General features: G+C 44.9%; 1 protein-coding gene across 1 annotated transcript; it reads left to right on the plus strand.

The window, feature by feature from the left end:
* The first annotated feature begins 5,214 nt into the window (after positions 1–5,214).
* Positions 5,215–22,042, plus strand: LOC144141740 (15-hydroxyprostaglandin dehydrogenase [NAD(+)]-like). The gene is made up of 7 exons (XM_077673249.1): positions 5,215–5,606; positions 7,664–7,787; positions 8,785–8,891; positions 10,525–10,621; positions 13,148–13,224; positions 17,893–18,047; positions 21,690–22,042. Exons 1-7 carry the CDS (start codon positions 5,514–5,516, stop codon positions 21,799–21,801), a joined length of 765 nt encoding a protein of 254 aa, XP_077529375.1. The 5' UTR covers positions 5,215–5,513; the 3' UTR covers positions 21,802–22,042.
* Positions 22,043–23,695: the final 1,653 nt, after the last annotated feature.

Raw genomic sequence — 23,695 nt, forward strand, 5'->3', positions numbered from 1 at the left:
TTCAGAGCTTATTCATTGCATCGCAACGACCTTGAGCCGTGGCAGCGCAACTGTGGCAGATATGACGAAACGACACGTGATCCGTCAGCGGACAGGCATCGGAGCTGCGCTCGCTCGGAGCCTCGCCGCTGCGGAGCCATGTGACTAGGCGAGGGTTTAACGGCTGCTTCACTAGAGCTTGGTTGCGTAGAATTGCCGTGGATGTCGCACCGGCAGGGGCTTGTATGCGTGAGCTCTAGCGCAAGCGATCGGATGAATACAATCGTCGAGCAGCCTAACTTTCATGAAACACTGAGTGCATATTCTTTGCCAAACCAAGACAAGCAGACCCCTCACTCTTGGTAACTTTAGAGAGGTAGAGAAATAGAAACCCAGTCGAAAATGACGACGAGAAAAATTTCTGTACTTTGTCGTATTTTCACGTGTCGTACTGTTATCTTGTCGTATTCTTGTCGTGTCTGATTGTGATGTTCTGCCGTGTGTCGTATTCCTGTCCTTATTTTGATGTTCCGTCGTGCCGAATTCCTGTCTTGTCGTGATTCTGTTGTTCTATCAGCAGTTGCGCAAGGTTGAATGTTATTCCCCATTGTGAAGAGTAGCGTAAATGGCAGTTCTGTTGTGACTGCAGGAATGTTTGTCGTCGAGAAAATTGACTTTGTCGTTACGACAGAAATGTGTGTCCTAACAATAGGCGGCTTTGTCCTTACAATCCTAACAACAGGACTTCTGTTGTCATAACAAAGTTTTTTGTCGTACGACAGGAATTGTCGTTCAGTTTTTGCGGTGCTCCTGTTGTGATTTTAGACTGGGAAAGGTTGCCGCTTCAGGTGGGGGGTGAATACAGTGAGGCGAAAAAAAATTTAAAGAAGAAATGATGCGGTAATGGTTTAGACGAGTTAAAACTAGCCATTCTTCTTTGTATTTTGTCTTAGGGAAGCGCTACGGAAAGCGTCAAAGTAAATTTGGGTCAGCTGCTTTTCTTTGGGTTTGATTTCTAGGGGAGGCTCTATGGAGTGCGTCGCAGCGAACGGTAATTTATGTGCTTCAGTTTCTGTGCCGCGTTTCCTGAACTGCGGCCTTGTTGCTCAATGAGGCAGATAACGCTTCCACATTAATTCGTAGAAGTCCTGGCCTACCCAGTTACACAATGCAGTGCACTGCAAATACGTCTCCGTGCGTACACAATTTTCTGAATCGACGGTTCCCATCAATTGGGGTGTACTTTCTAACCATTTTAAGTCACCACGTATAGTTAACCGGCATCGCTCTCGGGGTATCGAACAAATTTATTTTTCGGTCGTATCACTCCAGCCTTTCGTTCCCTCTAACGTGTCAGTGAAAATGATAAGCTGGCTTGTTCTCGATATTTCACCGCAGATACATTAAATTTATGACACTCCTAGCCCATTTTAACGGTGGTTGTCTCAACGACACGTGCGCAATCAACAAACGAAGTTGTAAAGGGTAGTTGATATAATACAAAAAAGGCAGCTGGGTTTTAACAATCACCACAATATTGTGTGATTGCATTGTATTGTATTTCAGTGTTTGAGTATTTGATTTTTATTTATTGGCAAAACCAAGGGGAGGCCGAGACTAAAGGCGGACGTGGCCTGGCAGAGGCCTCAGCCAACCGAGTTTGTATTGGTCAAGCTCGAACTTCATACCATCGTCAGCCCATTCAGGTCCACTGCAGGACAAAGGCCTCGCCTGTCCAACGCTGCTGGAGCCCACAGTTTACCCAGGATTTCTTTATTTGATTCCTTCATCTGGCTAATCGTCTCCGATTCTTCTAGATCCATCTCCTGGTATCCACTCTCTTACCTTAATTGTTCACCGGTTGAGGGTTCGGCTCACTACAAGGCCAGCCCACGTCCATTTCTTTTACTTTATTTGAACTATGATATCTTCAACTCTAGCTTGTTCTCTTATCTAAGTAGATCGTTTCCTGTCCCTGGGTGTTATTCCTAACATTATTCGTTCGATGGCCCGTTGAGCCGACAGAAGTTTGCTTTCTAGTTGTTCAGTAAGGTGCCACGTTTCAGCTCCGTATGTCATCGCCGGCAGTATGCAGTGTTTGTAGATTTTTCTTTTGAGGGATAGAAGTGGCTTACTTTTTTATTATTGGGGAGTGCCGGCCGAGTGCTCCACAGCCCACACCTTTTTTGCACCCGCCGCGGTGGCTCAGTGACTAAGGCGTTGCGCTGCTGAGCAGAAGGTCGCAGATTCGAATCCCGTACGCGGCGGCCGCTTTTCTGACGGAGCCGAAAGGCAAAAACGCCCGTGTGTACCCGATTTCGGCGCACGTTAATGATCCCCAGGTGGTCAAAATTAACCCGGAGCCCTCCGCTACAGCGCGCCTCATCACCTGCGTTACGTCGGAGGGTTAAACCCTGCGATCAATCCATCAATCCCACACCTATACTGCGCCGGATTTCTCTCTCATAGTTGGGGTCAGCCCTAACCATCTGCCCGAGGTAGTTCTATTCTTTTACTTCTTCTAGCGTTTCGTTTTCTAAGCTGAAGAGGGCGCTTTTGGAATGCTTATTTCTTATTACTTAGGATTTCTTCAAATTTATTTTTAGCCCCATGGCCGGGCTTTCTGAATGCAGTTCCTCAAGCCTTGTTTGCAGGTGTTCTGCAGTCTCACTCAGCAAGACCATGTCATCCGGAAACCTCCAATGCCTCAAGTATTCCCCGTTTACCATTAATCCTATGTTTTCCCAGTCCAGCTTTCTACCCCCTCCAGACACGCTGTGAATAGTTTTGGAGAGATGATATCTCCCTGTATTACTCCCTTTCGGATAGGAAATTAATAGCTTTGCTTCTGGAGGGTTGTCCTGCCCGTGCGATGTCTTCTAGAAGTCTTATGTAGGTTTCTTCTATTCCCTGGTCGTTTAGTGCTTCTGAAGCGGCTGTGGTGAGTATGGAATCAAACGCTTTGTTGTAATCTAAGAATGACATCTAAAGGGGTTTAGTGTACTCTGCGGATTTTTCTATCCCTTGATTGACGACATGCGTCAATCCATGGTTCAGTACCCTTTCCTAAACCCAGCCTGCTCTTTGGGTTGTTGAGAATCCAGGCTGTCACCTATGCGGCTAACTATAACTTTGCTAAACAGCGTGTAAACAACTGAGAATAGGCTAATGAATCTAATTCTTGAGCTTTTTGCAATCTCCCTTCTTATGAATCAGAATAATCTTGGTGTTTTTCCAGGTTAGGCGCACTTTTTGAGTATTCAAGCCTCCCGGAAATATACCAGCAAGCTTTTACAGTACAATACCTACTTCCTTCTACAAAAGATCTATCGCTATGCCGTCATCACCTGCAGTTTTTTACTATTTTCATGCCTTTGAAAGCCTTTCCGTGTGCCTCTTTAGTTACTAGTGGGAAAGGGCGACTTAAGTTTGTACTTTTATTAGTTTCCCCTGGTCTAACGTCGCTGGTATTCAGCGTGGTTTTGAATCGTTCTGCTACCTTTATTATCTCGTCGAAGTTGTGCGTGGTGATACCCTGCTGAGCGCTCACGGCGTACATCTTGTCTTTGCCGAAGGCTAGCGTTCGCTTAGTTGCTTTTAAGCTTTCCCCTACTTGCAGCGTTTCCCCGGTCACTGCCATGTTATATGCACGAATGTCGCTTGTTTTACTTCTGTTAATCTGCTTCGGTAGTTCGGCAAATTCAATCCGATGCGCCGTACTTGACACTTTCATGTTCATACGCTTGGCAATTAATTACTCATTTTTCTTTGTTAGTTTTCCGAAACGCAGACTTGGGTTAGAATTATTAATCCAATTTAGCGCATTATTCTAACCTAAACTCAGACTTAGGCTAGATTAAAGCGCTGCTTAAGCTTACGATAGGATGACGAATACGAAGAAACACAACACGAACGGGAAAACACAGTGTTGTGTGTTTGTTTGTCTTCGTCCGTGTATCGCAAGCTTAAACAGCACAGTAATCTAACCTAAGTCTGAAATGAACCAACTAGCCAAGAGAAGTGTTTTATTGGTCAAACTGCTGGCTATAGTATTTTGTTGGGCTGGAGTAAATATTAGCAAATTTCTGGGCAGTGGGCGAACCGCCTGACGAGCCCGGACCTTGGGATCCAGCGTGAACTGGTGAAGAGGGCCTGGACCACCAGCCGAGCTCAGGGTATCCCGGAATAGGGAAGCCCCCCACCGGGCTGGTGCCCTAACATCTGCACCAGCTTGACAAATAAAGATTTATTCATCATCATCATCATGGGCAGTCATGGTGAAATGTCTTCACCGTGAACGTGAACTTGTAAGGCTCTGCCGCGTCCTTAATTTTTGTACAAATATCTTATCGCGCTAATAACTTGTTGGGCTTGCTTCTAGTTCATGTGAAATATTTGCTGCGCGCATACACGACGAGCGCCGACTCACAACAGTCAGAAGGTTGCCCAAAGTCAGCGTTCGTCGTGTGACGTTCCCCCTATCGTCCTCGTGAGCACTGATATTGAGTATTTGTTCTTTTTGTGGCTTCATACACGTCGTATTTCTACACACGCCGTACTCCTTGCGTGTTCGTAGTCGCAGATGCATTCAGCAAACATTCTTTTTCAATATCATTACCTGACATGTGCTTTTAGTCCTTCTAATACCGAAGTGTTCCCGGGAAGATTTGTAAGTCGCTTTCGCTTCGATACGAAGCATACACTATTTATGTCTGGCTTTACTCTTACACTACGCCTCGTGGTGACAAACGAATGTAAACATGTGATAATCGTAACGACGGCGAAGTTATCCGAAACATCGACTTCCGTGCCTGACCACCCATCAACGGGAAACGACAAACATTGCGTCGCTTTTCGCTCCACTGGCGCGTAGATTGAGTTATAGATTGTGTGAGCCATGCTTCAACGCGTACCGCATGTTTGAGCAGCGATTTCAGCTTCGAAAAAAAAAGGCTAAAAACGTCGGGGCCTGTCCTCCGCACCTTGGAGAAAGCAAATGACTCGTCGACAGTTCGCTGCCAACTCGACCGCCACAGAAGACAAGAGGAAATTTCGCGTAGTGCATGCACGCCATTTTCCGAAGCGGCACATTACCACGGCCTCTGGCTGCCACGGAAACCAACCATTATGTCGCCCGTCGCTTTAATTCGTCATTAACTGCATCTACGCGTCTTCCGAAAGGAACGTTAAGCACACAGAGACCGCAATCGCCTGTGCACATGCCGGATGAAGTAACACGCATCAAAAGGAAAAGTTACCCATGGAATTCCTCATCCCTGCAATTCTTCAAAGCCGGTCTCTTGTAAAGGAAGGTTCTGTGGCGGCGTTATCTGTCAAAGACAGTAACACGTGCGACGAGGCACACATTTTGAAGAGAGAATCGAGTTTGCCTTCTCATTGGGAGCGGGTGCAGACACGGTCGGAGGGCTTCGAATGATGTGGCAGTGTAAGCTTGAATACTAAATGTGCTATAAAAGCGGGTAACTCGACGAACCTGTGTCGTTTATTGAAAGTCTGGGAGGGAGCACGAGATCATGGAGATCGCAGGTAGCGTGGCTCTTGTGACGGGTGGGAGTGGCTACTTTGGCAAAGCCGTGGCGAAGCACTTGCTGGACAGGGGTGCGAAGGTGAGTGCATTTTTGTCTTGTATTCACCTGTGACTCGCGTAAACCGGCTAATTTTTGTAAGCTACATCTATTTCTCATGTAATATTCGGATACTCTTGCAAATGGCAAATGGGATACTTATTTCTGAGGGGCTTTCTGCGATCTATACAGGACTAATCTATTTGTTCGCAGCTGAAGACGGAAAAAGCTTAAGGGTGGTGCACTTGTAATTTTGCATTCAGGCAGAATACCCGATGCGGCCAACTCCATTTCAATCAAAACGTTTTCAATTCCATCTGTTTCAGGCGGACACGCCAGTTCGACGTCAGGTCATATTTTATAGGCGATTCGCGACCATTAACATTATCTGCAACAAAGACCTTCATAAATATATCTCCGGTCGCCGTATAGTGGCGCCGAATTCGGCAATCACAGTGCCGTGGAATTCAAAAAAGCTAACCGCCTGGCGTGAACTTTTATTATGCAGATATTAGTATTCAAGGAAGAAAATAAGGTTTATACTCATAAGGGGCAATTAAATGACAGCAACAATTTTTTTAGAAAACGCAAGAACTTCACCATCACTTAACTGTAGAAGACAGTGCAGAACTTATTACATGTTAGCTTCACTGTCATGGTCGTGGCGTTGTCACATTGAACAAAACCATTAATATTAAATCGTCGTCTTAGTGTTCTACCAGTGCTGACGGCGTTTGAAAGGATAACCGTAATCTTAATGAAGCGAAACTTGACGCCCACGTACGCGCGGCAGAGTATATTCCACTCTGCACTGCGATGAATTCATTTCCGGCAACTGACACCTAGATGACAGAAAATCTTCTTTTTCTGCGTCAAAAAGCAAAAACAAAATCCCAATAAGAAAATATTCTCATTAGCGAAACCGGGCAGGGCCTGTTTGAATTACGGTTCGACGTGCCCTATGAAGCTACGCAGCTGATTGCACAAGAACGCACACGCAAGCGCACAGACATAACAGCAGCAGTATTATTAAAGCTATAACTCTTTCATGGCCTAACTAAACAAAACAAATCAGTTTGTTCGTCTATCTGTCTGTCTGCCTCTCGATTCACCACCCAAAGAAAGTAAAAGAATGCTTCAACACGAGGTACATATAGGAAGGACCGTTCCAAATTACTAAAAGTAGTGGCATAGCTCCTACATGTCCACATTACTCGGCGCAAAGGAAACCCCAGGCACATTTTAGGAAAGTCTTCAATGCTTAACCGAGATTGCCAGTGTTCTCTAAATTAAAATACACGTTGGGGTGGTTTTTACGACAGCAAACGAAAGAACTACGCGTTAAGAATTGTTTTCCTGTGATGCGAGATAAAAGCGAACAAAACAAAAGATATCGGCTTGTGCTGTTGTGAGCAGAACCAAAAGAAAAGATAAAAAAGACGCCCATATTTATTTATTTATTTATTTATTTATTTATTTATTTATTTATTTATTTATTTATTTATTTATTTATTTATTTATTTATTTATTTATACTGCAGCCCTTTTTAGGGATATTGCAGGAGTGGACATACGAATGATGAAGTGATAAAAGCATAAACAAAAACACGAGCGCAAGGCACAGATTGTCTGGTTCACAATACTAGACAAGATACACAATGAACAAAGGAAAGCCCAAAGAAAGAAAGAGTAAATATAAATCTCTATTTACAACTATTTGATATTGCGCTCAGAAATTGGTCAAAAGGGAGCCCGCGTGTATCACCGGGTAGCGAGTTCCAGAGTTCAATAATCAAAGAAAAAAAAACAATATTTCAACAAATCAGTTTTGGGGTTAAATGGAGTAATATTTAGAGCATGTTGGCTTCTCGTGTGTACAGAGGATGGTGTTGCAAGCTGCAGATACCTGTGAAGTGACGGCAAGCGTGGTGAATTAAGGTGTACATGAATTAGCCGTGGAACAAGCAGTACGCGGCTGATTTTTCTCACCACAGTGGACATTTCTACCATAACTAACGGTATTGAAAATCTGTGAATTCTGCTAGAATAAGCTATTCACTTGCCTCCTTTGTTGGTGGACGTTTTCTCTTCTAATTGCAGGTCATCATCGTAGATCTGGATTCGAAATCCGGACACGACATCGCGCGGGGATTGTGCAAGAAGTACGGCAACGACAAGGCAGTGTTTTACGAGTGTGACGTCACTAACGAGGAGCAGTTTGAACGTGAGCTTACCTGCCTTGAAAAGTCGGGGCGCGTTTTGTCTTGGTTCTTCTCTAGTGCAATTGTTCTATTCCAGCAATGGTATAACGACATTGTTGATTATAGAAGTTAGGGTGGACGTTTAAATACGAAAATTACGGCGAGATTCCGCGTAAAGCTCACCCAGATTGTCAACCAAATCCTTAAGTCAGCTTGCCGTATCAGATATGCTGTGACACGAGGGCATATGTGGGAACAAAATAAGGCCCGGGATTTTCTCAAACCCCGCGTTCAGTTCAGAGCGCTATAAGGGGTAGGTAAGTTTTAACTTGTAGTTGTCTCCAACGTTTTTATTCCAACATGTGTGCGATGAATAAGATCATTATATAACTTTTCGGCAAATTATACATCGAATAGATACGCTTTTTACTGCTTATAATGTGAGCCTGGCTTAATAACCAACTTGTAAAAACTCGAGATATGTTCACCGTCCCTGCGATCGTGGCGGACGGCGTAAGCTATGATCTTGTGTTTAGGAATACCAAATAGTATAGTATACTATAGTAGAGTAAAGTATAGTACAGTACAGGACCGTATAGTATAGTATAGTATAGTATAGTATAGTATAGTATAGTATAGTATGACCGTACACTAGGGTGAACTAGCCCAGTGGGACTTCCAGCAAAGCTTCACGTTGGATTATTGTATAGCTGTGTGCAGTCAAAATTGCCTGCTTCTAGATGCATGAAGTTTTTGCCTAAAGTATTGGAAACGAATTATGCGTATTGCTCTCATGTTTTGTTAAAAAAATATTTTGACAATAACGTTCACCATTTCATTTTATTAAAAACTAGAATTGTGACATTTCAATATACCCAAGCTACGAAACGGGAATCATACTCGAGATGCCAGAAAAAAAAGTAAAATGCTTTGCAAAATACCATTTCTTTATGCTGTGAAAGACTGCTGCAAATATCAACTAACCCATTCTGGTATTGTTACTCCCGACCGACTGACCAGAGGCCTTCATCGAGGCAATTAACAAGTTCGGCAAGTTGGACATCGTTGTGAACAGTGCCGGCGTCCCAGAGCTGCCCGACTGGAAAAAAGTGTTCGCGATCGATGCGGTATGTGCTCTGGGGCGGTATTCTCGTGTTTGTCCGTTTTGAAAACGTCTGTTTTGCTTCCGTTTTATTGTGACCTACTTCCAGTTGTAGGTGGGCTTTGGGTTGACTTTCGCGCAACTGTTCTTGTAATCACATTTTGAACGACTAAACCTATTTTAAACTATCTTTTATGTGTTTATTGTTCTGCCAGCGAACCAACAACAAAGCGGCGAAAAATCGTCTGCTCCTAATTGTCTGCTCCCAGAAGCCGCCTCTCATAGCTCCGCCTTGCTTGCATGGCGTCACATCCGGGTGTTTGCTTTTAGCCAAGCAGGGCTTGCTCAAAACGGTCTCTTTTGAAACGGAAACAAAACGGACAAAACACGAGAATACCACCCCTGCTCGCCTTACTTACATTACTACATTGCCAAGCAAGTGGCAGAGTGATAAAATGTGTCTTTATGATCGGTGCGTTACGCATGCGCATTTTCATTCGCGTACTGTCTACACTCCACACCAGCATGACTTGGTGACTGCGAAGCCTACGAGGCATAACCGCAAATGGAGTGAGACGCCTTGTGGGCCTTAATTTAGCCCGTAAAATTGCCTTCTAATGTTTAATATGTTTTTAAAGCAGCTCTTACCTATAAACGAAAGCAATTTGTTTATAATTTTAGCCTTGCTTATGTGGCATAAATGGTCGTGCAAAATGATCTCGTTTCTCTAAACAACAGAGTGACGTTGGTAAATACGCAGTCAAGATTGCACTTGCACGCAACACATACAGCTTTGCAACCTGCGTAAACACGAATAAAACTAAATGGAATCTAGCTAACACGGCGGGATCCTGTTTCAAGCTTAGTTGCAGTCATACATCCTAATAAATATCCACAAAGTTACCACCCTGTAATAAAATGCTGCAGCATTTATATTTCTGTCGGGGGGTACAGTTGTTGCTGCAGGGCGTAAAACAACTGTACCACTTCGCCTGACCAGGTGGCCGTTCAATGCTTTGCAGTCAGAGTCATGTGCACTGTGCATCGGAAATGCTTTAACCAGATCGCATTCGCCCCTTCCGTGTCCCCCAAATTTTAAGAAAAATAATTGCAAAAGGAAAAACCCAGCTGAAGCATTGCCCTTGGTATCGGCACCTACCAGTTACCAATGGCGCGACCTATAGATCGAAAGTCAGGGGGAAAAGGGTAAGAGGGCCTTATCAGGTGGTCTGAAACAGAGATGCAGTGATCTAGCATCGCTTACTGACAGATGGGAAATATAAATGAGCATATTTGGAGCTTTGGGACAAACTATGTAAAAAATAGCGCATCTGGCATCCCAGTATTGCGCCACCACATGATGTTGAGGACCATAGTGAATCCAGTAATCGTAGGGACGATTGTGACAGAACTGACGAGCAAGCGCTTTCTCTTTGTATTGGGCCTCTACCAATTCCATTTCGCTTACACAATACTGAATGTTTAGGTGCCTCGATAGTTCCGCGAGCGCTGCTATTGAGGCAACCAGTAATGACCCATTGCAGACGCAGACTGGTAGACATGTAGGAAAAATTCCTAGGGCGCTCCAATGGCTCGTTTTTGGAGTTACCCTACAACATCGCTTGTTTCCCGTTTTCTTTTTTCTGCAAAACATTTAGATGGCTGTCTACAATGGTACGCTGCTCGGCATGAAGTTCATGGACAAAAGCAGTGGCTGGAATGGTGGGCACATTGTTAACGTCGCTTCCGTAACAGGTAAGCTTGCCGAAGTCGCTTAAAGCGTAAAGATGGACTGAAACCAACAAATGATTGCATAAGGATTCTGTAGCATGACCTTTAATGCAATTGTCGTTATTGGCATATTTTCGCAACCTTATGGTATGTCCGTCCCGGTGGCGTACATTCGTTTCCTAGTCAGCACAGCCAGGCGTAATTAGAGCTTGCTATGGGGGTTACATTAGAGCAGAAACCTACATAAAGCACACAAAACCATCCGAACTGGAACAAATAGCAGCCTAAACGGACCTAAATTTGATTAAACAACGCAACTAAAAAAGTAACGTACGTAAATTCTTGCCGCATCTACCTCAGCCAGCCCTTCGCTGGCCTATTTGGAGAGGCGAAACCAACCTAAAGTGAACAAAATTCCACGCACTGAAATAAAATGTGAAGCGAAGCCCACCCAACAGTGAAACAACCACGGTGTTTAAAAATATTAGACAAAAACAGCTCAAACCGACCACAGAGGCAAAACCACAAAACCGCACAAAAGAGCGTAGCTGAAACTGACCTTCAACAGACCGTATTTCGGAATAGGTAAGAGTATTCAAACGAAAACGTATCGCCCTTGCTAGTTTGGTCTGTAGAAGTTAGAGTGAAAGATTTACTACGCCATGTCTCACATGTCGTTCATCGCATCGCAATGACCTTGAGCCGAAGGAACACCATTCTGACTGGTGAGACGTCACACCACGTGATCGTCTGTGGACAGGCGTCTCATATGCGTTCGCTTGTAGCCTCGCCGCTGCCTACCCCGTGACTAGCGACCGCTTAACAGCTGCTTCGGCGGCGCTTGGTCGTTCATTCTTGACGTGAATTGCGCGGTGACTAGACCGCCTTTGCGTGTGCTTCAGAGCAAGCGACAGGCTGAATTCATGATTGACTAGCCTAGCTTTCATGAAACAATGTGTGCTAAGTTTTTGCAAAACCAAGCCAGGCAGACCTTTCAGTCACGATAACTATATCACAGGGTAAGCCCTATACTTCCCAAGCATTTTTCGCCATTTTGAGGTACATTTTTTTCGGCATCTAATGAAGGTATCTACATAACGTATATATCATTTTCTTTCAAATTTTGTGCCCTTTTAACTGAACTAGAATTATGAACATCCTTGAAAAATTCAGTTCTTTATAATTCTTTGTCCGTTAGTACCTGAATTTTGGCATTACTTTAGTATTAAAAGTTGTGTAACAAAAAAAACTGTTGCGTGCATATTTTCAATTCTAGTACAGAAGGTGTCATAAGTTATGTAGATGACAAGGGGGAAAAATCAGCTCCTTGTCCTGGAAGATATCGGAAATAATGGTACCTGTGTTATAAAAAACGTTGTTTTGAGAAAATTCAGTTGAAAGTAAAAAAAGAGGTGAAAAACAATACTTTTTTGCCAGAAACACCACTGGAGCCATTTATTTAAAAAGCACCAGCTTCGTAATCACCGTCAGTCCTTTTTTTGCTTTTCAGCCGGTCGTCTGTCTTTCCTTGACTATTTTTGTGCACCATCGCGCAGATCGGTTCACAAAGTATTTCGCTTGTGGTCAACAACTTTAAGCCACCTGACGGTGGTGTTGCGCCCAGGTTTTGGCCTGAATGATTTCACAATGCTGGCTCATGCGCTGCTATCATCATTTAATGAAAATTCCCCGCATTTCCCCGAGGGAAGAATGTGAAAGTGCGAATGCACGAGTTGAATTTGTGCGGTTCGGTAATGTTCGCGAAAGAGAGATCACACACACCCACACAACTACAAAGAAAGAAAGATGCATTTATTCACAGACACCTATTTGTGTTGTCGTTGTAATTGATTGCTAGAGCGGATCTCAGCTTTGAAATTTCGTGTCAGTACTCCTTTAAGCGGGTGCATTAGCCCTTCTCACGCCCGATTCCTGGCCAATCCCCCACGTGGGCATGTGCGATGTCAGCGGCCAGGCAGCGCGCGCCCATCTCCCCCGTTGCTAAGGAAGACGAGGAGCGCGCGCACCCGCAGCTGTTGCTATGCGGACTACGGCGACGGACGATTTAGGCTCGCTTAAGAAGTGCATTCGCACTTAAAAGAACAGCATCCAATGTTGCAATCGTGAGTGTGAAGCCCAAAAAAGAAATTTATTCGTGCGCGGCTTCGAAGGGCAAATGTGGAAAAAACGTGCAACAGGGTCTTTGGATTGCCCTCGCTAAAAAATCAGCTATGCAATGGTTGCTAAGAAATTTCTTAATACAGCTGGTTCCAGAAAAGCGTTTTGATCTGGAAAAGAGGGTTTTTTGACAAAAAAATGGCAATAAACACTGATAACATTCTTAAAGAGGATGTGGCCACTTACTATTTGCTTACGGGAAAGCTGTTTTTTAACGAGAAATAAGACTTTTAAAGGCAAGTGTGAATATGGAAAATGTGCAAAAAGAACTGAACTGCCCTAACTGTGAAGAAAAACAAGAAGTCATTTTTTTCAAAATTCCGCCTTACCATGTGCCCTTATTAAACTTTAACTTTTTTGTTTCGTCAATAGGCTTCATGGCGTGCCCTCCGGTTCCCTCCTACGCTAGCGCGAAGGCCGCTGTCATCAGCTTCACAAGAGCGTTCGGTGTGAGTGTGGCACTTTACGATTTCATAAGGGGCACGTCATTCATATTTGCTTGGTTTCTCGCTATTTTGCGGCTGGCACACACAAAAAAGAATGGCCAAACTCGTATCGCACGTCGCTCTCTTTTCTGTGGTTTCTGAGGGTTTGTTTTCTTGCGAGCTTGTTTCCATGAAAAGACAACAGGACTGAAAACAGAAATATTGTCTACTCTAATCAAGAGTGGAAGACGCAATATAATAAGGGTTGGTCGTTTTCGTTTTTTATGTGTTTTTAAAATTGGGGAGTAAATATCGTGTGCTATTTTTCAAACTAATAATCGGGGACAAATCGGGCTCTTTTGTGAAACCCTTACCAATTTTGGGTTTTTTTGGGGCCAATGTATGGTGCACTAAGTAATACACTCAATTTATCAGAAGGTATAACGAGCTTTCACTCTAATTGGTGTTTGTTTCAAGCTGGTAATCGGAGGGACATCAGGACTCTCGAGCAAATACTCTCCGAAATCTGGCGTTTGTTTGGAAATGAATCAGCAAAAAATACACTAAAGAGCATTGATAACTTCTAATAAATCAAACATTTTATTCACAAAGAGACGGTCATCGATATTTTACACATCCTTTTTTGCGTATACATTATCGTCTGCATACGCCACATGTCAGCCTCCAATCGAGACCTGCCCGATCGCTGAACGTACCTCAGTCGGGAGAAAGTACTCTCGACATCCCAGCTTCTGTTAGCTAGGCACAACAGTAGGGGAATGTTTTTTACCTGAACTGGTGCAGATTAGTGCAGTGTCGTGCAGACCAGCGCAAAGTGCTACTGGGGATTTCAATTAGTAAAAAAATGAACATATGCTGCACTGCTTGCACCAGTGCAGCCAGTTCAGGTAAACAAAAATGCCTGTAGTGTCAGTGCAGCATTTGCCAGCCTGGGGTCGAGAGTGGTAGAGTCATTCCATTACTCAGTGAGCTGGACTTCTCTGTTTTGGGGGCTTGCTTCCAGCAAGCACTGGTTGACAACGGCGGGCCGTCAGTCCACGATTGTGGAGATCGTTTCTTTTGGAAACGTCCAATTGGGGAGAAGTCGGGTTTAGCCCGATTCTCCTGACACATGTTCGGGGGTGTAAAAATCGAATAAAACCGGGTTTTACCCGAAAACGAACAACCATAAATATAATGCGTATTCAAACTAAGCACTGAAAGATTACCGAAGCATCAAATGCAATGTGCAGGTTTTACAGGATCTACAAAAAAAGCAACAAGCTAATCAAATAAATGTGTTTTGTAAAGGTACACAGTTCACAAAATTGTCTTAAAGATGAAATGTACCACAAGCACACCCACGCAGCACTGTTCTTAGCAATATCTCTTCTTAAGTTTCTTTTTCCTGTTATGCATAGCCGTGTACCTAAATTAGGCACTGATACAACAGCACGTGGGGGAACTTCAGGCGATTTATTCGCGCTGTCTCTCAAGAGTTTAAGTTGTTCGTCTCAGGGGGAGGCAAGAAACAGTACAGGAAAAAAATTTTAAACAAATTAAAATACCCATGTTTTTGTTTGTTTTCTGGTATTTTCTTTTTTTTTTCTGCCGCCCATTACCGACGACCTAAAACCTTCGGTGGCGGCGCCAAGACATTAGCCGAATTTGGCGACGCTTTTTGACTGTCGCCATTCTTCCCTTTTGTTACGTGACTAAATTCTGCACTACACCAGAGGAAAAACTACATGAGTCGGATGTCGTTTACCGAAATCGATCACAAACAACGTTTCGATGCTCATGTCGGATAAAAGTGAGTTTGCGAATGAAAGCTAACAGGGATGCGTCAAGATGGACCTTTTACCGAATGTCATGACTTAGCCCAAAAAATTTTAGCATATGTATATTTTCCCGCGAACCATTTATGGGTTTCTTTATTTATTGTTTGTTTTTACTGCCCGGCCACGCAAGCCTGTATTATCTGCGTCCCAAGCGAAGTGTGTCTTCCATTGTTTATTTTTATACCGCACAGGCTGTTTCGCCCTAACGTCACTAGCCCAGAATAATCTTCTTTTATCTACAATATTCTGGATGTAAATCGACGGTTCCAGAAACACTCGCGCCGAAAGATAAAAGCCTGCAGAGCAGACGCCGCGGTATTCCGACCGCCGACGCTCGCTTGCGTACGTCACTTTGTTGACTACTGCTTCGCCGCCTGTGTATTCTGAGTTGTTAGGGGAGCGCAAGTTCGCTCCAACAAACTTGTTTTTCTTGAAGACAACTGCGTCGTCTTTGGTTCGCGACAATATGGTACCTCAAGGTAATAGAAAGACGAAGCAAATAACATGTACGCTACGGACGCACCGACATAGATATGCAGATTATACCGATGCATTGGCAATGGAATGCCAGCCGCGGACACCGAACAAGGCATGTCAATCCGGCTGGCGCGGTCCGAAGGTATGCTTCCGCTGTTAAGTCTATTGTGCCGGGAGAATATTCTTGCCGTCTGTACGGCAAGAGAAGAGAGCGCTAATAACAGCTTTTGCTGAAAAATGTCAAATATTAACTAAAAATAATGGATACCGGTGGCCCGAAGGGCATGGGTTCGGCTAGAACTTGGGAGTGCTTTTCTCTACTTGCTTTCTTTCCAACATTTAAAATATTTTTATTCTATTTAGACCAAAAAAAATATCACATAAATAGTATATGGTGGCTCTTAGATTAAGTGGGGCTCATTGATTCTAGTACTCTAAAACATACGAAGTCTGCTTCTTCACCGAAATCAGGCAATGTTTAAGAGGCATACGTGCGAGAGGAAGGGGGGTGTCAGGGGGCTGTCTACTTACAGTTGCTGAACGCTCAAACAGCTGCCAGTAAGCCCGCGACGTAACTGACATGGGCTACACGGATTATTGGTCATTAAAGGTACGAAATGAATCACCAGAATAACGCTGCAATGAATACAGTCAACATCGAAGTAACCGTAATGACACTGAATCTGATAAAAAAGAATCAAGGGAGGCTTGCACTCACGCGCAAGATTTGAATGGCGAAGCTGGTGTAGGTGATCATTGACGGACACAAAGATGAGTTTTAGTATCGTGGTGGTGTCGTGGTTGACATCGGCGGCATGGCATTTCAATGACCTTATGTTGAGCAAGGCCAGAAGGAGCTCGCAGTTTTGGTTGCCGTTTTCGTACGCCACTTTTCAAGCGCCTCTAGCGAATGCTTTGCACGCTGAGCCTCACAAAGCAGAGCGGCCTCTTCCCTCATCGGCCGTGTGAGCTACCCTCGGCCGGGCTGCGTGGAGTCAATGATCACCTACAGCAGCTTCGGCATTCAAGTCACGGCTCTTTTACGGTACAGAGCGCATGCGCATGACGACGCGAGTACGAACAAACTAGGGCCGTACGCTGTGACGTGTCTTTCTCGTTCCGAGCAAGTGTTGCCACGATATGACAAGCGCTGGGTTTTTTTTTTTTTTTTTTGTGGCAAATGTTTGCCAACCTGCCTAAGTGCTTATGCCTAGGTGTACGAAAGTGCGCTCGAGGCACGCATGCACAAGCGCTCGGCATTTCCTTTGTATTTTTAACTGCGGACACCATGCACAAAGGATTAGCGTAACAGCTTCGCTGTTCAAATTTCGCCGCTTCAGCTGATTTCCTTGCGCCACCTACCAAGGCTTTCAGTTTCAGTTTCACTTTATTGTTCATTTCAAAAGAGTAGTACAGTAATAGTGTTATACAGACGAGGATCCTAAAGTTAAAAACTGTAACGGGACCCTCAATGAATTACAACAAACAATAAATTAGATCAAGTAAACAAGTCAGTAATGAGAGGAAAGAAGAAAAAAAACGAATATCAGGAAAAGAAATACAGAGACGTTGGTATTCCTCCAACTTCTTTTTGGCTTATTCCCTGTTTTATTGCACTTCCGTGTGCCACCGACTTGAAGACTCTTGGGAGGCGGATGAAATGAATAAGCTCGCGCGCTGAGCTGTCTCGGGACATTTTAGCACACTGTTTACGTAGTGCGACAAAAACACTTGACACGAGCAGAGAGATAGGGCCAGCTCGAACTTGCGCAAAATAGCTCTCGTCCACGCCCTCTTCCTTCTCATTTCATGTGTTTTTGTCGCGGTACGTAAACTATGCCTGCAGTTCAGCCCCTTGCCCAAATCTTAGTTGTTATTTTATCCCATCATAGACTGTCTGTGTCTGTTGCAGCCTCAGCATTATTCCAAGCAAAAAAGATGCGGACCGTCAGTAAACATATTGTTCGGCAAGTTTTAAACAAATTAAACGGCTTTAAACAAATTAGGCGCGAAAAACGCAACGACACGAAAAAAGCACGACGGGACAAGTGCTTGTCCCGTCGTGTCATTCTTTGTCGCCATAAAGAACGACGTCGCGTCGTCATAAAAAACCACTACGGGACAAAGGCTTGTCCCGTCGTTGTTCTTTTGTGTCGTTCTGTTCTTTGCGCCATTATTTTTAGAACATAGGCAGAACAATGCAGAGAGACTGGAGCTGTCATTGTGGGCATGTGCGTGCGTGCGTGCGTGCGTGCGTGCGTATGTGTGCCTGTGGGTGGGGAGGGGCGGTGCCTGTTCTGTTGTTCTTTGCAGGCCAGTAATTGGGCTTCACTCTCTTTACAACGTTACGATGTACAAAGAGATTATTTTGCAGAGTGACCAGCACCTAAAGCGCACAGGCGTCACAGTGAACTGCATCTGCCCGGACGCCATGGAGACGCCGCTCCTCAAGGGGCTTCTTGACGCCTGCGTGTACGGCGGTCCTGAAGCCATTGCTGTCGGCAAATACTTCCAGGAAAGCATACTAGAGTACGTGCACGTTTCTTTGCAAATGGCAGGAATAAAATACTTTTATATAGGGTGTAAAAATGACGAGGACTCCCAGGCACTCCTCGTGGTGTACAGGGAATTCGAAAGCAGTAGTGCCCGATTGCCTAACAGATGTACCTGTGTTGTGGGTGCTGCCACATTGCCCGGGATCTCTAGTGACTTCTGCGCCGCTGAGTAGTGTGGCCGTGCGACATGCATAATGGGATGCACCACCGGCAAAGGAATACTTTATTGAAAGCAACGCTTATACCAGGGATGTACTCAAAATGGAGGACGCGCAACCTGACTGGGTTAACATCCTGGACGAATTAGCTAACCTGAAACGTTTTCTGTGCGGAGCACCCTAGGACGTCACAATGTCTGTCTGCGTCCGTTCGCATAGCATATACAATCGCAAAAAATCAGACAGGCACCGGCAGGATTCGCGCCTGTGTCTGGTAGACCAGACAGAGTTAGTGTTAGTCGTCTTACCCATTGGGCTACGTCCGTGAATTAGTACGCGAAAGTCAAACGGCTTACTCCCTCGCCTGTCCGGTGCGGAGTACCTTGGGACCTCCTAATTTCCGTCCGCTTCCATCCGTGCGCACACCAGCATCAAGCAAAATCTGTGCGGAAGCTACCTAAAAGGGTACAAGAACACTCCAAAACACTCGAAAAACTGGCCCAAACGTAACCTAGCAACGAGGAAAGGGCAAAAACACCGGTGTAGCTAGGTTGTGATCAAATAGCAACTGCATCGAACTACGCTAGATGGCGCTACGCGTAAACACGAGATGGCGCCGCGGTGCACCGCGTATATAAGCGGGTTCCGGAAATCACACACCCTCTTCCCGCCATGGATGGAAACGAACGTAAGAAGCGTAACGCTGCTGCTCAACGTCTACGATGGTAACGAGCTTCCCCTAATACGAAAGCGCGGCAAGCAGAGGCAAAGCGACTAAAATCGAATGACGGTCTGGGCGCAAATCGGATGTCACTGGGGGCGCAACTTGGATGTCATTTCGAGTCCCCGTACTCAGCACCCTGGCCATCATCCACGGAGTGGAGATGATGCCATTGTTTCTTTTGTGTCGGTTGATGTGCATGAGCAGGTGATTTGTCTTCAATGGCTTCAAGCTTCCATTCGATGTACAAATCATCGATTGGAAGCATGAAGCCATTGCTGCCTGTTTAATGGTTTCTCCAGGTGGATCTGCCAAAAATGCAGAAACATAAGGTGGCGTCACATGTGTGGTGAAGACAGACAATTAGAGAAAGGCCACAAAATCTAAGGTAGAGCTCAACAGCAACAGGACACAGGTAGCAAACATCCTAAAGGGCTTGTCCTGAGCTGTAGAATTTTGTCTAGTCAAATGAAAGAGTGGCTGAAATCTTCAGAACTTCGTCTAGTTGAAACAAAGCGCAATAAACGAAAGCGCTTTCATTTCCTGCAATTAACTTTAATGTGTGCAAACTGCATTTGTACTTTTTAACACGCACCACCCGTAGTTGCGGGTGGGGTATTTATCATTGTGGTGTTAAAGCATGGGTCATTGTTTCGGTTTTTTGTTCACTATGCCAAGCCGGTGAGAAAGAAAAAAAAAGGCTCAGTAGCCTAATGGGTGGAACAACGAATTTTAACGTGCACGGCCTCTGTTCGAGTCTCGGCAGCGTCGAAACTTTTGCGAGACCTGGGAATTTTTTTTCACTGTAAAATGTTCTTTTGGCTCAGTTCAACGCTTTATTGTTGTGAATAAAGGAGGACGGTACCTTTTAGGTCAGTTTTGGGGGCGGGACGCAGCACATCAACACGTTCAATTAACTTTCTGCATCGCACCAGAAGTGGCTAGATTGTACCCATCTCGGAACGGTACTTCGCGCGGTTCAGGGTGCGCTGCACCAGAGCGATCGATTAACCGCTGTTTGGGTGTGCCCTGCACTTGTGTATTGTGCACGGATTGGTCATGGTGCAGCTTTGGGGCCGCTGCTGTGCAGGGAATTGCTGCACCGGCTACGGAGTTAGTGCCGCAGGCTGGTTTCGTGCACGCTCACGAAAACGTTGCGAGTAGACAGCCTGCGGTCCTGGTGACCGCGTGATAATGTTCCTTGAACTCGAACGGGAACGTTTGGGACCCTTCGACAACACTTTTCGGTCCCTGTGTACATAGTAGATGTATCTCTTTTTTTTTTGTTTGTTTAAATAAATAAAGGCTTCAACTTCAACATCAACGTATGTTAACCGAACAGCATCCGGTCGTTATAAATTCGGAATAACCGAGACTTTATTGTCAGCTTGGAGTTACACAAGGCGACAGGAGAGGATAATGTGCAGACGACACTTCCTGCATGTTGCTCAATTGTAAAAACCTGCGGAAAGGCGCACACGTGTTGCACAGCACTATGGCACAACGCATGAGCACCTGTGCGCTCAATTGGAAACGGAAAGCTTTGTGCACCGGGGGCCGTGAATTGCACAGAATCGAGCGGAACTGGTGATTCAAAGTCCGACATCTGTTCACTTTTTTCCTGCAGTGTGCGCATATCTTCACCTAACTTCCGCCATATAAAATATATTCAATGTTTAGCACGCAATATTTGCAATCTCGCTTCCTTAAAAGGGACAATGAAGACGAACTACAAGTTGGGTTCACTAAAAAAAACTGCTTTGTCGTTCCGTTTCTCTCTTCGGTCCAGGTTCGATTCCTCGTGGTGCCAGTAATTTCTTTTGATGAATCAATCAAATCAAATGACTGCTTTTCCCGATATTATTGGTGTCTATTTTAACGCAAACTTCAAGAATTACAGCTTACATAACGCCAAAAACAAACGAAGTAATCGCCACGCACGAGACACTTCCTCGCCAATCCCTTATGATGTCATCGGGTAATCTTTGTTTTCTCGATTGGCAGCGGCGCCGACCATATCCACCGCCAGAAAATATGGCGGGCGATTGTATTTCTGCGTCTGTAGTTCAGGTTCATCGTGTGCTTGAATGACAACAGAGCTAACTCATTAATATTGTCTTAATATTTCCTTTATTGCGTCATTGCTGACGTTGTGTAGCGCGAAATTTGAAAGTTTTGAATCTTTATTACCTTTTCTCGCGGAAAACAACGTCTTCCAGGCAGGGGTAGAGTTTTGTGATTTACGGAAATCTAGATAGTGCCAACAAAGAAAATAAAACCGTATATTGTCTGCGTGACCTCTTTACACAATGTAAAACCAACATCCTCCGCAGCCGAAAACAAACAACATAAGTCAAGCCTTTCAACTCTAAAAATCAGCAATAAATAGCTGTGGACGTGATAATGAGAGGACGAGTGTTCTGGATAAGATGGAAACGTGGGTTCTAACGTACAGAATCGGGCAAAATTGTAAGGATAAGTTCTCATAAAATATACGTTGCACTGAGAGATGGTGACGCAGTATGGTAACGACGTGTGGAGCATACGAATGAATTGCCAGGGCATTGCACCATATATTACTTCAACCGGAGCCTCAAACCTCATTAGACCGGTGAGGCTCCGAGCTATTTGTTCATGATTATTCCACAGCCTAACGGTAATTTGTTGTTGTAAGCAAAACTTCGAACCTGCCGAAACCCCGAATCTAACCTAAAATTCATTGTATTTTCTTTTTCAGCCCCGAAAAAACGGCCCTGGGCGTGATCAAGCTAATCGAAGAGCGAAAGAATGGGTCTGCCCTAATAGCAATGCGGACGGGCCAGTTCGTCTACCGACAGTTCGACATGTAACGGAACCGCGACACAGTCCTTCATAAGTAGACGCACGCGCTTTAGAGTGAAGGACCTACGAAGATGTGGAAGTGAAGAGGTCCGGCAGCAGCGCCTGTCACGAACAATTTGGGAACGTAGCGTAGCCAGATGAGGCGAAGGAAAGAAACTAGCTCAGAGCACTTGCGGTTCCCTGACCTTCCACCCCCGTGAACACTACAAACACGAAATAAACCTGCACTATTACAACATCAGAGAAGCTCTTCCTACGCTTACGCTTTGCCAGATGTTCAAATGTCGCAGCCAACATTCGTAGAATGGGTCACCCGACGAAGACAGGATGCCTGTCCTGTGCTCGCATCGAACAGCTTTCATGTGCCGATGCTTCTGTAATGCACCGTGGGGCAACATATATCGAAGGATTTGTGCATTTACTGTTTTTTTTTAACTGAACGCTCAGACATATGACAGATGTGACAGGAATACTCTCAATTCGATACAATCTCTTGTAGCACTGGCACGGCCCACATTAGTCGGCCCCCTCTAAAAAAGATCACTGTGACCATATTATAAATCAACTTTGAAAAAAAGTATACAATATTGAAAACACAAGACAAAAAGTTTTACGCGTTATTTAAAAGGCGATGGTTTTTGAAGGTTACTGTGGGGTTAGTGCGAAGAAAAGTAAGAAGGCTTTTGGATCATGAATTCACCATAACCTGGGTCCACGCAAAGCTGCCTGCATCACACGAAGTTGTGCTGAAGAGTAATTGACCTCTTTTGGTTTCGAGGTTGCTGGCGTCTCTTCCCACTCTAAATAATTCCTGGAGAGCTGTACGAGAAAGAACAGGGCTAGACACGCATCCCAAGTCCTTAAAGAGAAGCCCAGTAGGACTTAAAGCGTTAGAACAATAAAGGTTGGGCAGAAGTTTTGCGCTATGCCAGCTATGTTTTGCTCAGCATGAAGGAGACCACATCGAAAAGGTGAGAGGTTGTAAATTAGCGCGCATTCACACAGTCATCCGCGAAACCGAAGCGCAAGAAGTGAAATGCCTTGCCAAGCCTGCAGCCTAATTGTTTCGGCTTCACGACCATGATTCTGAAGAACATAGACATTTTTGGGAGCGCAAAAAAAAAACGGCAGGAGCGCGTAGAAAGATTTGTACAGAAAAGCTGTATACCTCTGGCCACCAGCTGTTTCATGCCATTGTAAAAAACGATATCCGTGGGCAAAAACGCCAAGGCCTAAGACACCGCGAGTGCGAGCGTCAGGCTAATCATGCATACAGCATAGAGCTCAGAATTCGTTTAAGGAAACCACTAAACAACCATCGAAACCACAGTATAGATGATAAGGCACCTGTAAACACTGTATTCCCGGTAAAGATTATGTTTGCAAATTATGTTTGAAGGCTGGCAGGACTAGTGTCACCAAATCAGTTCTTGCCCAAGACGCCGAGCGGAGGCGTCAATCTAGGCAGGACTCAGCATTTGCCGCATCTTTGGACACACTTCTCTGCTGATATGGTCTTACACGCGTCATCTTTGATTCGCATTCCAAACGACGTCAGTCGCGCGCATCCGCAGAGCGGGGAGGACAAGCTAAGCCTACCAAAGTTGACCGACTAAAACGCATAAACAAGAAAATGGCGGCGCCCATGAACCGTCGCAGTGTAAACGAATATCATCTAATGCGAACTGCCCCGTCATCATGGTAGCGGCACGGAACAATAGGGAAAAGAGTGTCGATACTCTGTACCCTTATCTAGTGGCAGTAACCAAGCGCCAGCGACAGCCCGCCCAGATGATGAGAAACATTTCATACCTCCTCCACATCACCGTTTGTAGTGGTTTACAACAGATTTGCTGGACATCCACTTTCGCAAGGCGGGATGGCGACCAATTTTTTAAAGAC

The sequence above is a fragment of the Haemaphysalis longicornis genome, unplaced genomic scaffold (assembly GCF_048455015.1).
Source record: "Haemaphysalis longicornis isolate Haplotype H1 unplaced genomic scaffold, Haemaphysalis longicornis Haplotype H1 scaffold_6, whole genome shotgun sequence".
Lineage (NCBI taxonomy): Eukaryota > Metazoa > Arthropoda > Arachnida > Ixodida > Ixodidae > Haemaphysalis > Haemaphysalis longicornis.

Bases quoted from the DNA above. Each gene is read 5' to 3' on its own strand.
- LOC144141740 (XM_077673249.1), top strand. From the start codon at position 5,514: ATGGAGATCGCAGGTAGCGTGGCTCTTGTGACGGGTGGGAGTGGCTAC. The intron at 10,622-13,147 runs GTAAGCTTGCCG...TTTCGTCAATAG, and splicing joins TAACGTCGCTTCCGTAACAG to GCTTCATGGCGTGCCCTCCG. The intron at 13,225-17,892 runs GTGAGTGTGGCA...ATTATTTTGCAG, and splicing joins GCTTCACAAGAGCGTTCGGT to AGTGACCAGCACCTAAAGCG.